Source organism: Rhinoraja longicauda, chromosome 11, assembly GCF_053455715.1.
Source record: "Rhinoraja longicauda isolate Sanriku21f chromosome 11, sRhiLon1.1, whole genome shotgun sequence".
In the NCBI taxonomy this organism is placed as follows: domain Eukaryota; kingdom Metazoa; phylum Chordata; class Chondrichthyes; order Rajiformes; family Arhynchobatidae; genus Rhinoraja; species Rhinoraja longicauda.
The window spans coordinates 47,418,382-47,433,695 of record NC_135963.1 but is presented as its reverse complement, the minus strand read 5'-3'; the positions used below and the strand labels follow the sequence as shown (position 1 = coordinate 47,433,695).

Here is a 15,314-nt window from a genome sequence, read left to right as displayed (position 1 = left end):
ATACAAGCCCAATCGCTCCAGCCTTTCAACATACGACAGTCCCGCCATTCCGGGAATTAACCTAGTGAACCTACGCTGCACGCCCTCCATAGCAAGAATATCCTTCCTCAAATTTGGAGACCAAAACTGCACACAGTACTCCAGGTGCGGTCTCACCAGGGCCCGGTACAACTGTAGAAGGACCTCTTTGCTCCTATACTCAACTCCTCTTGTTACGAAGGCCAACATTCCATTGGCTTTCTTCACTGCCTGCTGAACCTGCATGCTTCCTTTCATTGACTGATGCACTAGGACACCCAGATCTCGTTGAACTCCCCTCCTCCTAACTTGACACCATTCAGATAATAATCTGCCTTTCTATTCTTACTTCCAAAGTGAATAACCTCACACTTATCTACATTAAACTGCATCTGCCATGTATCCGCCCACTCACACAACCTGTCCAAGTCACCCTGCAGCCTTATTGCATCTTCCTCACAATTCACACTACCCCCCAACTTAGTATCATCTGCAAATTTGCTAATGGTACTTTTAATCCCTTCGTCTAAGTCATTAATGTATATCGTGAATAGCTGGGGTCCCAGCACCGAACCTTGCGGTACCCCACTGGTCACTGCCTGCCATTCCGAAAGGGACCCATTTATCCCCACTCTTTGCTTTCTGTCTGTCAACCAATTTTCTATCCATGTCAGTACCCTACCCCCAATACCATGTGCCCTAATTTTGCCCACTAATCTCCTATGTGGGACCTTGTCGAAGGCTTTCTGAAAGTCGAGGTACACCACATCCACTGACTCTCCCTTGTCAATTTTCCTAGTTACATCCTCAAAAAATTCCAGTAGATTTGTCAAGCATGATTTCCCCTTCGTAAATCCATGCTGACTCGGAATGATCCCGTTACTGCTATCCAAATGCTCAGCAATTTCGTCTTTTATAATTGACTCCAGCATCTTCCCCACCACTGATGTCAGACTAACTGGTCTATAATTACCCGTTTTCTCTCTCCCTCCTTTCTTAAAAAGTGGGATAACATTTGCTATCCTCCAATCCACAGGAACTGATCCTGAATCTATAGAACATTGAAAAATGATCTCCAATGCTTCCACTATTTCTAGAGCCACCTCCTTAAGTACTCTGGGATGCAGACCATCAGGCCCTGGGGATTTATCAGCCTTCAGTTCCATCAGTCTACCCAACACCATTTCCTGCCTAATGTGGATTTCCTTCAGTTCCTCCATCACCCTAGGTTCTCCGGCCCCTAGAACATTTGGGAGATTGTGTGTATCTTCCTCAGTGAAGACAGATCCAAAGTAACGGTTTAACTCGTCTGCCATTTCTTTGTTCCCCATAATAAATTCCCCTGCTTCTGTCTTCAAGGGACCCACATTTGCCTTGACTATTTTTTTCCTCTTCACGTACCTAAAAAAACTTTTGCTATCCTCCTTTATATTATTGGCTAGTTTACCCTCGTACCTCATCTTTTCTCCCCGTATTGCCTTTTTAGTTAACTTTTGTTGCTCTTTAAAAGAGTCCCAATCCTCTGTCTTCCCACTCTTCTTTGCTATGTTATACTTCCTCTCCTTAATTTTTATGCTGTCCCTGACTTCCCTTGTCAGCCACAGGTGTCTCTTACTCCCCTTAGAGTCTTTCCACCTCTTTGGAATAAATTGATCCTGCAACCTCTGCATTATTCCCAGGAATACCTGCCATTGCTGTTCTACCGTCTTCCCTGCTAGGGCCTCATTCCAATCAATTTTGGCCAGCTCCTGCCTCATGCCTCTGTAATCCCCTTTGCTATACTGTAATACCGACACTTCCGATTTTCCCTTCTGCCTTTCCATTTGCAGAGTAAAACTTATCATGTTGTGATCACTGCCTCCTAATGGTTCTTTTACCTCTAGTCCCCTTATCAGATCAGGATCATTACACAACACTAAATCCAGAATTGCCTTCTCCCTGGTAGGCTCCAGTACAAGCTGTTCTAAGAATCCATCTCGAAGGCACTCTACAAACTCTCTTTCCTGGGGTCCATTTCCAACCTGATTTTCCCAGTCTACCTGCATGTTGAAATCTCCCATAACCACCGTAGCATTACATTTTTGACACGCCAATTTTATCTCCTGATTCAACTTGCACCCTATGTCGAGGCTACTGTTTGGGGGCCTATAGATAACTCCCATTAGGGTCTTTTTACCCTTACAATTTCTCATTTCTATCCATACTGATTCAACATCTCCTGATTCTATGTCACCCCTTGCAAGGGAATGAATATCATTCCTTACCATCAGAGCAACCCCACCCCCTCTGCCCACCTGTCTGTCTTTTCTATACGTTGTATACCCCTGAATATTCAGTTCCCAGCCCTGGTCCTCTTGTAGCCATGTCTCAGTGATCCCTACAACATCATACTTGCCCATGACTAACTGAGCCTCAAGCTCATCCACTTTATTTTTTATACTACGCGCATTTAAGTACAACACTTTAACTTCTGTATTTACCTCCCCTCTCACATCGTTCACAATTGGCCCTGCCCTTAATTTCTTTTCCCCTCTAGAACTTCTGTTCCCATTCTTCCGAGAGTCTTTTGCAATATCTCCTGTATTCCCTTTTACCTCATCTTCATATTCACAATTTGTTAACCCCTCCCCCCCACTACTTAGTTTAAAGCCACAGGTGTCACACTAGCAAACCTGCCTGCCAGAATGTTTGTAAATAGGTACTATATCGCAATGTGAGGTACTAGTTCTCCAAATTGGGAACAATAACATTTCTCAGTAATTGTATTTTCTTTATTCTTATATTAGTTGGATATCATGTTTTTAAACTATGTAAAGAAGCTGCTTTTCTGTGGATTGCTTGGAATACTGCTAGCAGAAATTGAGCAAATAGATGTTGCAGGTGAAAATTAATGACATACAGCAGTAATGGAAATATAAACAAGTTATGCTAGCTCTTTCCTCAGGAGCCGCAGATTAGAGGTGCAAACTAGATTACACAAATATTTACAAAGACAAGAAGCTGGCAAATGGGGTTAGTGCAGATGGGCAGTAGATTGACATGCATGTGCAGAAAAGAACTTCAGATGCTATTTTAAACTGAAGATAGACACAAAAAGCTGGAGTAACTCAGCCGGTCAGGCAGCATCTTCTGAGAAAGGAATAGGTGACACTTCGGGCTGAGACCCTTTTTCAGACCGTGTGATGGGCCAAAAGACGTGCTTCGGTGCTGTACTAATCTAGAACTCCATTGTTATCAGATATCATTGCTTCCCCCTCTTTTCCCTGTTATGACCATGTCATCTGGAGCATTTTTATATTTTAGAAATGGAATAAATTTGGATACTGTCCCAAATTGCATTGGAGAGTAGACAACATTTTAGCTGTTCTTGCCGACGGTTATTAACCAAGGGAACATCAAGACATTGCAATTGCCAAATTCATTTTGTTTCCTGCAGATTTTGACAAAAGGGTGAACGATAACAAGACTGCAGCAGAAGAAGCTTTGAAAAAAATACCTGGCATTAGGAAAACTATTGATGATGCCAATGCAAAGACCAAACAGGCTGAGGATGCACTGGGGAATGCAAGAATGGATGCTTCTGAAGCCAAAAAAAAGGCAGAAGATGCAGAGCGAATTGCAAATGCCTTACAGCAGGTAAAATGTTAATTTTGTGTAGAAACAGATTGAATAAGCTTTCTCCTAGTTTCTTTCAGAAACTATAATTATATAGCGTGATTAATTGTGCCATTGATAGTTTTGGTCCTGTAGTTTCACACATCACCTTGCAGAGATTTGCAAGATGTATTTAAGTTAATTTAAAGTTGTGGATGGGATTGGATGGGCATTGTATGGAGCCCAAGACTTTCCAAGGCTTCGATGGGTTTTCGTGTAAGTTCCCAGTTTGAGTGATGCAGTCTTGATGTGTGAAAGTTCTCCCGGTGTGTTTCTTGATATCAAGAGCAAATAGCCTCACTTCCCCTCGGGAATTGTGTTATTTTGCCAATTTTGGGACTGTGGTATTGGGTTGTGGAGCCTAGTATTTCGAGATCTAAACCACACTGAGGGTTCTTGAGTTGGGCAAGTTGCTTGAGAGTTGATGTTTTGAGTCAGTTGATCACATCTCATGGAGCATGGAAGAAGGCCTTTCTGTCCTCTGTATCCATGCTGACCATCATTCTCGGTATTAACCCCATTTCCCAGCACTTGGCACGTGCTGCAGTGTTTCTAGTGCTCATCTTAATACAGGTAAGATGTGAGAGTATCTCTTCACCTTGCCCTTCGGCTACATGCTTCAGGTTTCAAAAAACCTGCGTGAAAAAACTTCTTCCATCAACCCCCTTCAAATCTATCCTTCCCCTTGAATCTCTTGACATAACCAGAATAGTTTCTCACTGCGTCCCTCAAAGTGGTATTTCTCCAATTTTTTAACGTGATGTAACCAGGCAATTTGCCACTGTGTTCAGCAGCTGCCAGAGCAGTAGCTGTGGTGGAGTTGTGCAGCTTGAGCACATTTTCAGCACCACAGCTGAAATGTTTCCAGAGCCCAGAGTTTCGGAGTATTCGGTGTACTCAGCTGTTTTTTGAAATCACATTGCGTGACTTGAATTGATCATAAGTCTAGCTTTGTGGACAAACTGTGTGGAACTCGGAGGAGTGTAGGAATTGATCACCCACTCAATATTACTAATTTGAAAATAATTGCAACACCCATGTGTGGTGAGCTCTGCACTCTCGGGAATGAGGATGGATGCTCTCCCGATCAACTGACTCAAAACATCAACTTTAATTTTTCACTCCCTTCCATGACTAGATGTATCAAGGCAACATTCCCCTCTGTGATCATGGGATTGATTTGCTTTGTCTATTACATTATTGACTCACTGGTAAATGGCAATCCTGACAGCTCTTCGCTTTCAGGCTTTGAGGAAGTGATGTGGTAATTTGTGACCAAGTCCCTTTTCACATTGAGGATACATCTGCTGTATGAGGCACGGCATGCCTGTTAAATAGAATAGATTCTCTACATGCCAGGTTAATGCTGAGTACTCTGTCCAGCATTATATTTTCTTGTTAGAATGTAGTGGTTATAAAACCACTGAGGGGCTTGGTAAGATGGCAAGCTGTTGCTATGACAGGAAAGGAATGGAATACTTTATTGTCATGTGACTAGGCACAGTGAAATTCTTTGCTTGCAAACCCAATGTGTACAAATATTATTGACTACATTGCTGCAGGTGTGGGCTCACTTACCTCAATGACTGATTCAGAAATGCAGATTTCCTCCCCAATTACGTTAATGAACCTGATTAACCTGATGAGTTTTTATGACAGTCTGATAGTTTCGTAGTTAATGTTAGTAAGAATATTTTAATTTAAATTCCACAGTTGCTGAGTAGATATTAAATACTTTAGGCTGGGTTACTAATCCCTTTCACTTAACCTCACCCTGCTGCTTTGCAAGTAAATTGATCGGCTCATTTTTAATTATGACTTGCACAGAACCTTGCACATTTTGTTACTGAATGTTAGCTGTTTGGTGCACTGACTTGATATTAATGGTAGGAAGAAGGCTCTGCCTAGCCAAGATGTTACAATTTTTTAGTGGAACATAATGCTCCTGTTGATGTAGGATCTCATTGGTGCCTTATTTTGAGCTACTACGCATGTAGAGAATCTATTCTATTTAACAGGCATGCCGTTCCTCACACGGCAAAGGTATCCTCAATGTGAAAAGGGACTTGGTCACAAATTACTGTGTGATATCTCCTACCAATTATTTCATGGGTAAACACATGTGTCAAGTGGACATCTTCCATACCTTGATTCTCTTGACACCTGCTATAGGTCCAGTTTACAGCAAATTAACTTGGAACACAACGGAGCCACTCTTGGTGATGAATCAGAAAAGGACAGCAGCTGGCTGTTCATCTCCGTGGGTCTGCTCTCTCATTTGAAAGGATCACGGCTGATCTTCTATCTCAGCACCATTTTATGGCAATGACCAAAAAGTCCCATGATTCCCTTAAGATTTGAAAACCTATCAATTCTTTTTATAGCATGTATTCAGACTAGGCCTCCACAATCCTACTGAGTAGAGAGTGCAGAAGAGTCGTTACCTTTTGGGTTGAAAATTCAATTTTCATCTCTTTCCATTTCCCCCTGTTCCATAGAATCCAGCCAAAGGAAATATCATCCCTGCATCTAGATTGTAATGCCGTTTAAGAATTGTGTGCATTTCAATGAAATCACCCCCACATTCTTCTGAATTTGAAAGAACTGGGACAATCTGCTCATCTGGAGAGGCTGTTTTGGGAGAGGCTGTGTGCTGAGCTCCATTTGCTGTGGTGGAGGGTTAATGCGGAGACTTTAGCTTGAGAGACTTTGGCGAGGAGGCTGAGCAGGGTAGAAGATAAGATAAGGCAAGAGTTTCTTCCCCCCACCGGTTCCTCTTCATTCTTAGTACACTGGGGCTGTGGTGCTTCCTGCAGCATATGGGAAGTCAATCACTTCCAGTGCCTTTGATGACTTCACCTGTGGGAAGTGTGTTGAGCTGCTGTTCCTGACTGACCGCTTGAGGGAATTGTAGCTGCAGTTGGGCTACAGCCTCAGGACCATCCAGGAGAATGAGCATGTCAGTGATACGATGTTTGGTGAGATGGCTACATCTAAGGTGCGGGCCAAAAGTAGATGGGTGACCACCGGGAAAAGGAGTGGGTGGAATTGGAAGGAACCCCATGTGGCCATTCCCCTCAAACAAATACTATTGAGGTGGGGGGTGACCAACCAGAGGAAGACCGCAGAAGCAGTCAGCTCGATGGCACCAGGGCTTGGCTCAGAGGCACAGCAGGGAAGGGTGAAGAAATATCTCAGCATTGCTGCATGTTGACAATATTCTATGTGCCTCGCGTTGTTGATTACTGGCTGGCTGGTGGAAGCCATAAAGCTCTGCAATCAAATGAAGAATAATAATGGCACCATTTTACTGGGTAATTGCAATGATCAACTCATCTATATACTAAAACTCTTGTTTGTTATCTTGTTTGTGACTGAACTTCAGCCAAAACGGTACACGATAGCGCGACAATTTTAGGCCCACCTTACTCACCATTGTCACTTTAGTGACAATGCAAGCAGTTTTATTGAAATCGGTGTTATATTTTTAAAGTTATTCACATTTTTAAGTTTAAAAGGAGGGGAGGGGGAGGGGAGGGGGAGGGGAGGAGGGAGGGAGGGGGAGGGGAGGAGGGAGGGAGGGTGGGGGGAAGGGGGGAGAAGGGAGAGGGGAGGGGGGGTTGAGGAGAGAGCGGAGGGGAGGAGGGAGGACAGGGTGCTGCACCAATGCAAGAGAGGTTTGGGCCCAACGGGTCCACTTGGTCTAGTTTCTATTTAAAATTGTGGTCCCCTCTTTTAAGCAAATCATTTTTGAGCTGAAATTAAAATTTTAGGCCATTGCTTTTGTTACAGAGTGCTGCTAAGACAAAACAAGATGCAGACGACACCTTTGATGATGCCATGCACTTGGAGGAAGATGTGGATAAAATGATGAAAAGGCTGAAAACAGCAGAAGATGAACTGGCTGTGAAAAAGGAAGAAGCAGACCAAGACATGATGATGGCTGATATGGTCAGTGTCTAATGTTTTTGACAACTCAATGTCATTTTTTTTTTTAGACTTCAATATGAAAAGAAATTTATAAGCATTATTTTAGAATTCTAAACATATTCTCAAATTGTTTCCTCTAGGCTTCTCAAGCTGCAAAAGAAGCTGATGAGCAGGCAAGGAAAGCCAAAAAATCTGTGCAGAGTGTACTGAATACTATCAACAAGCTGCTGGGCGAACTGGGTAGGTTTTACTGGAAGCCTTGCATGTTGATCATGACGTGTGGTATTTTGGATTTCCAGGTAGTGAGTGGTCTGGCAATCTCTTGATTGTTTAGTTTAGAGATACAGAGCGTAAACTGGCCCTTTGGCCCACTGAGTCCGTCCGCACCGACCAGCGATCCCCGCACATTAACACTGTCCTACACACTCTAGGGACAATTTACACTTATACCAAGCTAATTAACCTACAAAGATGTAACTGTGCATCTTTGGGACGTGGGAGGGAAGATCTCAGAGAAAACCCACGCTGGTCAAGGGGAGAACATATAAACTCCATCCAGACAGCACCCGTAGGGGTCTCTAGCATTGTGAGGCAGCTTCGCCACTGTACCGCCATAATAGTGTCTCGGAATACTTCACTCTTTTTATTGAGGGCGGGGAAACTTTCCCAACCCAATGGTTCATGTTATTGCTAATGGCACTTAGATACTTGCCTCCAAATATTATTTTGTAAATAGGTGCAGCATAAGTAAGTAGGTAGTTTTGAACTTATGAAGGGGCCAGAAGAAATGTGAGGGTTCAATAAATCAACCTGACATTGAACACTGTTGAGGATAATTATATTTTTATTGGCATGCACACAAATTTTAATGTGATATGTGTATTAACAGATTAGAGTTTGCTACATATTCCAGTGTTGAGCACGAGCGATGTTTTTTCCAAATGGATCTTGGCTGAACCCTCTTGGTTACACCAAAGTGTGGTCCTTTTCAGTTTCAGGTTGTTGTTCAGTTCTCACCTGGCAAAAGCCTATCATTTTACCATAAATACACACTGCTGAAAAGCTTATTATCTGTGGGATGCCTTGGAATTAATCTCTTGTCTTTAACCAATACAGATTTTCAGCATGCTCCTAAACTGAAATGATTTATATGGATTCCTAATAAAAGTGGGAAGGAATCAGATCCACGATTGGTAGCAATCACACAGACCAACAAATTAATTTTCCCATCAATGGCTGAGGTGTTCCTTCCATCCTTTTGGGAAGATTGCGTGTGCGGTTAAAGGATCGAAGATTGGTTGTGACTTTTCAACGCCATTGACTTCATGTTTATCTGCTCATCCTGGCAATGAGTGAGTCATATAGAGTGACGAGGGCAGTCACTGGAAAAGTGCTTTGGGTTGTACTAAATGTGTCATTGGCTTTATCTCCATTTATGTCAATGTGACAATATATCCTATCTACTTCTGAAAAGAGCCCAATTTACATCAAACTTTTAGAATGGCTTTTAGGACAATGAGACCAAGTCGGGTTATTTTCTTCCACTCCTCCCTTCCCCTCCTCCTCTTTTCCCCCTCAGCCCCACAGACACATGAGAGCAAAATTAATGCAAGTAGATGGTGTGTCATGTGAAACTCTGTATTTAAAATTGATCTCACAGGAGGTTTTATGGGTTTTTAGCTTGATGTTTCAAGATAGCAAAATTATTTTTGAAAACACAGGTTTGCGAACAAGCGTGTGCACAGACATGATTGCATAGCATGTGGAGTTCAAAACTGTACCCACCAAGGTGTTAATTTCTGCACTGTAATAGAAATTATAGTTGATTCATTCTAGCAGTTAGCATGGAGCTATCTTTTGCTTAATGGGTTCATAGTTATATAGAACGGAAATGGGCCCTTATCCATGCCAACCAAGATGCCTGCTCTGTGCTAATCCCATTTGCCCATGTTTGCCCATATACCTCCAAACCCTTTTATCTGTGTACTGGACTCTAACACTTCCTCTGGCAGGCTTGCAAAGAAAAACCTGGCAACTATAGGTCTGTAAGCCTGACATCTGCAGTATTACTGGAGGGGATTCTGAGAGATAAAATATATGTACAGCAAACCCTCGCTGTAATGGACACCAGTCTCCCCCTCCGTTATTGTCAATTGTCCACTATAACCGAGTAATGGATTACCAAGTAATAGAATATCATTGTATAAATAGTAGAAACAAAAAACTGCAGGTACTGGTTACAAAGTAATGGAGTAACTCAGCAGGTCAGGCAGCACCTCTGGAGAACATGGATAGGTGACGTTTTGGGTCCAGACTCTTCTTCAGACTCTTGGTCTGGAACCGGGTGTGGAATCCAGGTGAGTTGGCGGCCGCGGGAAAGGCGAGGATCAACAGAGTCATAGGTGGTGACGTGTGGCAGACCGGAGTGCGGGTAAAGGTTAACAATGGCGGTGGCAGGTACTACCTGGAGTGGCCAGGGTGGGAGGTCCAGGCTGGCATCAGTGGACTGGCTGGGGTGGGAAGTCCAGGCTGGCCTCAGCAGCCCGGCCTGGCTGTGAGGGTCAGCAGGTCCATCGGAATAACGAGAGGTCACTGCATTTGGAAAGGCTGATTGATCTGGGATAGTCAGCATGGGTTTGTGTGTGGGAGATCACGTCTCATGAATTTGATTGAGTTTTTCGTTTGGGGAAGTAACTAAGAAGGTTGATGAGGGCAGGGTGGTAGTCATAGTCTATATGGATTTCAACAAGGCCTTTGATAAGGTTCCAAATGGAAGGCTACTCTGGAAGGTTAGATCACATGGGATACAAGGAAAGCTCGCTCAATAGATACATAATTGGTTTGATGGTAGGAAGCAGAGGGTAGAGACGGAAGGATGCTTTTTGGACTACAGGTCCGTGACTCACAGAGTACTTCAGGGGCTGGTGCTGGGCCATTGCGGTTTGTTATCTATTTCAACAATTTGTACAATAATGGTGAAGAAAAAGATTATCAGCAGAATTTTGATCAGCTGGGCAGATGGGCTGAAGAATGACAAACTGAGTTTAATTCAGACATGTGCAAAGCTGTCGCTTCTTGGGATATCAAATCAGTGTAGGGCTTTCACAGTGAGTGGTGGGGCCTATGGGGAGTGTGGTAGAAAAGAGGGATCTAGGAGTGCAAGTACACGATTCTTGAAAGTGGTGGCACAGGTGGACAGGGTGGTGGAGAAGGCTTTTGGCACATTGCTCTTCTGTCAGGAAATGGAGTAGTAAGTTGGGACATTGATACCGTTCTACAAGACATTGGCAAGGCCATACATGGAGAACAGTGTTCCGTTTTGGTCATCCTGCGAGAGGAAGGATGCCATTAAACTTGAAGGAATGCAGAAAGATTTACAAGGATGTTGCAAGGACTCGAAGGGGTGTGTTTTCGGGAGAGGTTGGGCAGGCTGAGACTTTATTCCAATAAAATCATGAGCTTGTATAGGGTAAATGAACATCATCTTTTTCTCAGGGTATGGGTATCAAGTACTAAAGGGCATAGGATTAAGGTGAGAGGCGAAAGATTTATTATGAACCTGAGGAGCAACTTTTTCAGAAGGTGGTGGATTTATGGAAGGAGCTGCCAGAGAGTGATTAAAGAAGGTACAAAGCATCATTTAAAAGGCATATGGAACATAGATGGGCATCTTGTTCTGTGTGGATGAGTGGAGCTGAGGGACCTGTTTCTGTGCTGTATGAGTCTGTATACCACAAAACAGAATGTATTTAAAATTCAAACTAAGCATTGTTGGACCATGTTTGGACAGGACTGCTTTCAGCCACAGCTGGACTTTTTTGTACTCTCTTCATTAAATGATCCAATCGCATGCAGCACCTCCAACCACGGGTAACATTAGCTCCTGTGTGGGAAGGCATGCACCCTTCCATCAGCAGTGATTTATAACCCATACCTTCTGGTTATTATATAGTTAGAAATTAGTGCACAAAGGTGTCACTATGTTGAGGTATGTTTTAATTTGTAAGCAAACTTTGGTTTTATGATGGAAAGATCATTAGGCTATCATTCACAATAAATCATACGAATTGATATGCATTCAGTGCTTAGCCAAGGGAAATGGAAGGATTCTTTACAAACCTCAAACGGGACAAGTTTCGAATTCACTGTTAATCTAGGTTGGTAAAAAGATCCTCGATGAGAAGATCTCTGTAGTATCAGGGTGCTGTATCTACTTGTTCAGCATCGTCTTTAATCTGCCCTCTGGAGTAATAACTAAATTATGTTTTAATTTGATTAATGTACACTTCAAAATATTTTCTTACTGCGTTTGATTAATTATTATTTTGGTTTTGTTTTGCAGGTCAACTCGATAATGTGGATGTCAATCGGCTAAAAGAAATTGAAAGAACTCTGAATGATGCCAAGGGTCAAATGAAAGATAGCGATTTGGAAAGGAAGTTGGCAGATCTAGAAAAGGCTGAGAAAGAGCAAGCTAATGCAATTATTACCTACGAGCAAGATATTAATGATATCCTGAAGGACATTAAAAACCTAGAGGACATCAAACAAACATTACCTCCTGGCTGTTACAATACCCAGTCTTTGGAGACCCCATAGTTATCTTCTTCACCGCATCCTACCCAAAAAGCTAAAGTGACATTGTACAGAAATTGCCTTATTACCAAATCTTTTTCATTGTCTGACACGATATCATTAAGTGTTCCAAGGCTCATAACTGAAATTCCTCAGGCATCAAAATGCAGCTGTTTGGATGAAGCACACGATTGTGGACATCGGGGGTGGGTGTGAATGACATACCTATATGGCAATGTACTGGGATCCTGGAAGAACTAAGTTTGTGTTAAAAGGACAATCTGAAAAAGCCACGCTCCATCCACCTGATTTAAGCAGTCCACACCAATAGCTTGAATTATTAAGCATTTATTTCCCGTGGCCAAATACAAAGGCTCCTTTTGCTGCAAGGAGTAAAGGTCGGCTTCTATCAATATAATGGTGTTTAAATGAAATAACTAAGGCTATTAATGTAGGTTTTGTCTCTTCCCCCCACTGCACGGAGGCATTGTTCTTTATTGCATTCAAATCACAAGTGTTAACATAGCTTTGTGATGTGACATTCTCTGCCCTGCCCCAAACTTTATTAAATGACCAGACTAGCTGTGAAGGATTATGAATCGTTAACATGTTAATATTTAACTTTGTACCACTTCACTTCCTAACTGCACGTTGAATCACATCACTTTAGGGTAGCAGTGAGTCACTTTAAGAGCATTATATACAGTATTCAACATGTTAATGTTGTAAATTACCATGAAAGCTGGTCTTCTCATTAGTAAACAGTTTAGTTATGTAACACTAATCCCTCGGCTGCCTACTTTTTACTTTCAGCTATTTTACAACAGTGAAATGCCCATAAAAATGTCTTGCACTTTTTGTGTGGACGACACTTCTTCTGTTCCCAAGACTGCTGCTTCATCTGTATCAAAGTCAAAAGCATAAACCTATTTTTTACAGCGACACTCTATGCAACTTTGTACATTGCGTAGCAAAAAAATAAAATTACCTGATACACTGGTGCTATTAATTATTTCAAATGTTATATTTTTGTGTGAATGTTTTTTATCATATAATAGTATGAGGAAATGTTGAGTCTGTCTTTGTGTAAATATACTCTATATAATTGTTTCAGGATTGGCTCTGTGAGTTACCTCCCCATCCTCAAGTTTCTGCCACCAACAGTAACTTTTATGGACATCCTTCGGATTGCCTTAGTAATTCTGTGGTATTTTGCTTGCTTGTATACACAGCTTAGATTTTATTTTCTATTTAGGGCTGCCAGTCTTAAATTATTTGGAGGAAAATTACCAGAAGATTATTACTGATATGTAAATACCCTCCAAATGTCCAATATTCAAAAGTAGTTATTTGAGATTATTTCCTCCCTTCCATCTTCCAGCAACTCCCCACCCCTAAATGCCATCCTTGGCAACCTCCCCCTGCTCAAACATATTAAATTGTGCTTCACTTTATACCACGCTTTCAGAGCAGGGGGAGTTTCCTATTTTGGCCCAAATGGAAATACATAAAATAAGTCTGTTATACAAAATGGAGAGAATGAAACTTTGGCAATCTGTGCTGTTACTTTTCCAGCACATGCCTTGTGGAGGGGAGGCAGGCTGTGTGTGTCCTTGCCCTTAATCCTCATGGTGCAATGCCGCCGGCCAGATCAAACTGCCTCTGCAAACTGATGATGAAAAATGTAATCAGTGTTTGGCTTTGTTCAATTCAGTTTGTAATCGGTTTCAAGCCAACTCATTGCATGTAATTATTATCACAGATGAACATTATTACTGATAATTACTTAACCATCCATAATTGTACACAATTCCTGCCTGAAACTATCACTGAAGTGGTTTTACTATAAGAGGGACGCAGGCTTTGTCTTCCTAGCACTGAGCAGGTCAAGAGGGCTGCACGCTCTTTCCCAAAAATGTGCCTAAAGCAAAAAAGATATCTCTATTTTGAAGTTTTACTATAACAGCCTCTCCTGACACTGTACTTAGACAATACAACAGTTTTTGTACCTTTTACAGCAGTAATACTGTTTATTTATCATGTAAGGAAGTCAATTAATCAAAAGTATGAGGTTAACGTCCTACCTGTAGAAAAAAAACATGTACAGAATGATTGACATAGTATGGAAAAGGTGCAACAAACTCGGCACACTCCGTGTTGAGAAATAGATCCATACTTGCCTTATCCTATGCCTTTTGTTGTAAGCCTTAAAGTGCCATCATACTGTTAGGAATGACGTGCAACACTTATACAATTTTATGTATAAAACAGTATTTCTTATTTATAAGACACAATATTTGTAATCTTTATCCAGGTTTTCTTGTGTGTGTTGCACATTCTTCTTGAAATGATGTGACTTGAACACTGCTTTTTCCTTAACCACTTCTTTTGACTCAATTGCAGTGGCCAAATGCCTGGCAGATTATTGTTTAATACCATTCTTGTCTGTAAATTAAATTGTACCATTTAAATAAATAAATGCGGTATTACATCAACGTATGAACATATGCTTCATTTTTGTTACCTTTAAATGTTTCCTTTTCCTACATTTAAGAATCCTATTGGTCAGCTGTGTAAAATATGAATTATTAATTTTGACTTGTCCAAAAGTGCTAACCTCAGACCTTAAATAACAGGGAAATCGGTTTGACTAAAATAAGTTCAATAGATCCGCTACGATTCATTGAAGACTCCTCACGATCAAGCCCGCGACACCCCGGCGAATGTTCGGCGACAGCCTAGTCGCCGGCAGTCGCCTTAAAATCGCCTAAGTGGGGCAGGCCCTTAAGTAGCCTCAGCAGAAATCCAGAGCAGCCAGCATTAACAGGGACGTCTAAATCTGAATGGGTGTTGAATGAACTGTTCTGAGAGGAAGCGGTGGGACACTGTAGGCCGCACTGTAGGTCACTCAGAATGGTTTGTGGAACATCAGAATCCACTTAAATGTGGAAGTTAAGAAAACACAAAGGCCTGTGGGCAGCCATGTTAATCACACAGGGGGAGATAAATCAGCGGCAGCAACAACCACAAAGTTGGCATCAACTCAAGTTTTGCTGGCAATGTGGAACGATAGATGTGAGCAAGGGGCTGGGAGAAATAAGAATGAATTGTAAATGTTTTAGAATTTGAAATCCCAA

At 42.0% G+C, this 15,314-nt stretch overlaps 1 protein-coding gene across 1 annotated transcript in view; it reads left to right on the top strand.

Annotated features, from left to right (window-relative positions):
- Nucleotides 1-14,657, top strand: part of lamc1 (laminin, gamma 1) — a 177,071-nt gene extending 162,414 nt beyond the window's left edge. The window contains exons 25-28 of the mRNA XM_078407589.1: nt 3,455-3,654; nt 7,465-7,623; nt 7,743-7,842; nt 11,945-14,657. Coding sequence (XP_078263715.1) covers nt 3,455-3,654; nt 7,465-7,623; nt 7,743-7,842; nt 11,945-12,201 — 716 coding nt within the window. The 3' untranslated portion in view covers nt 12,202-14,657. The remainder of the gene's footprint in view (nt 1-3,454; nt 3,655-7,464; nt 7,624-7,742; nt 7,843-11,944) is intronic.
- Nucleotides 14,658-15,314: the final 657 nt, after the last annotated feature.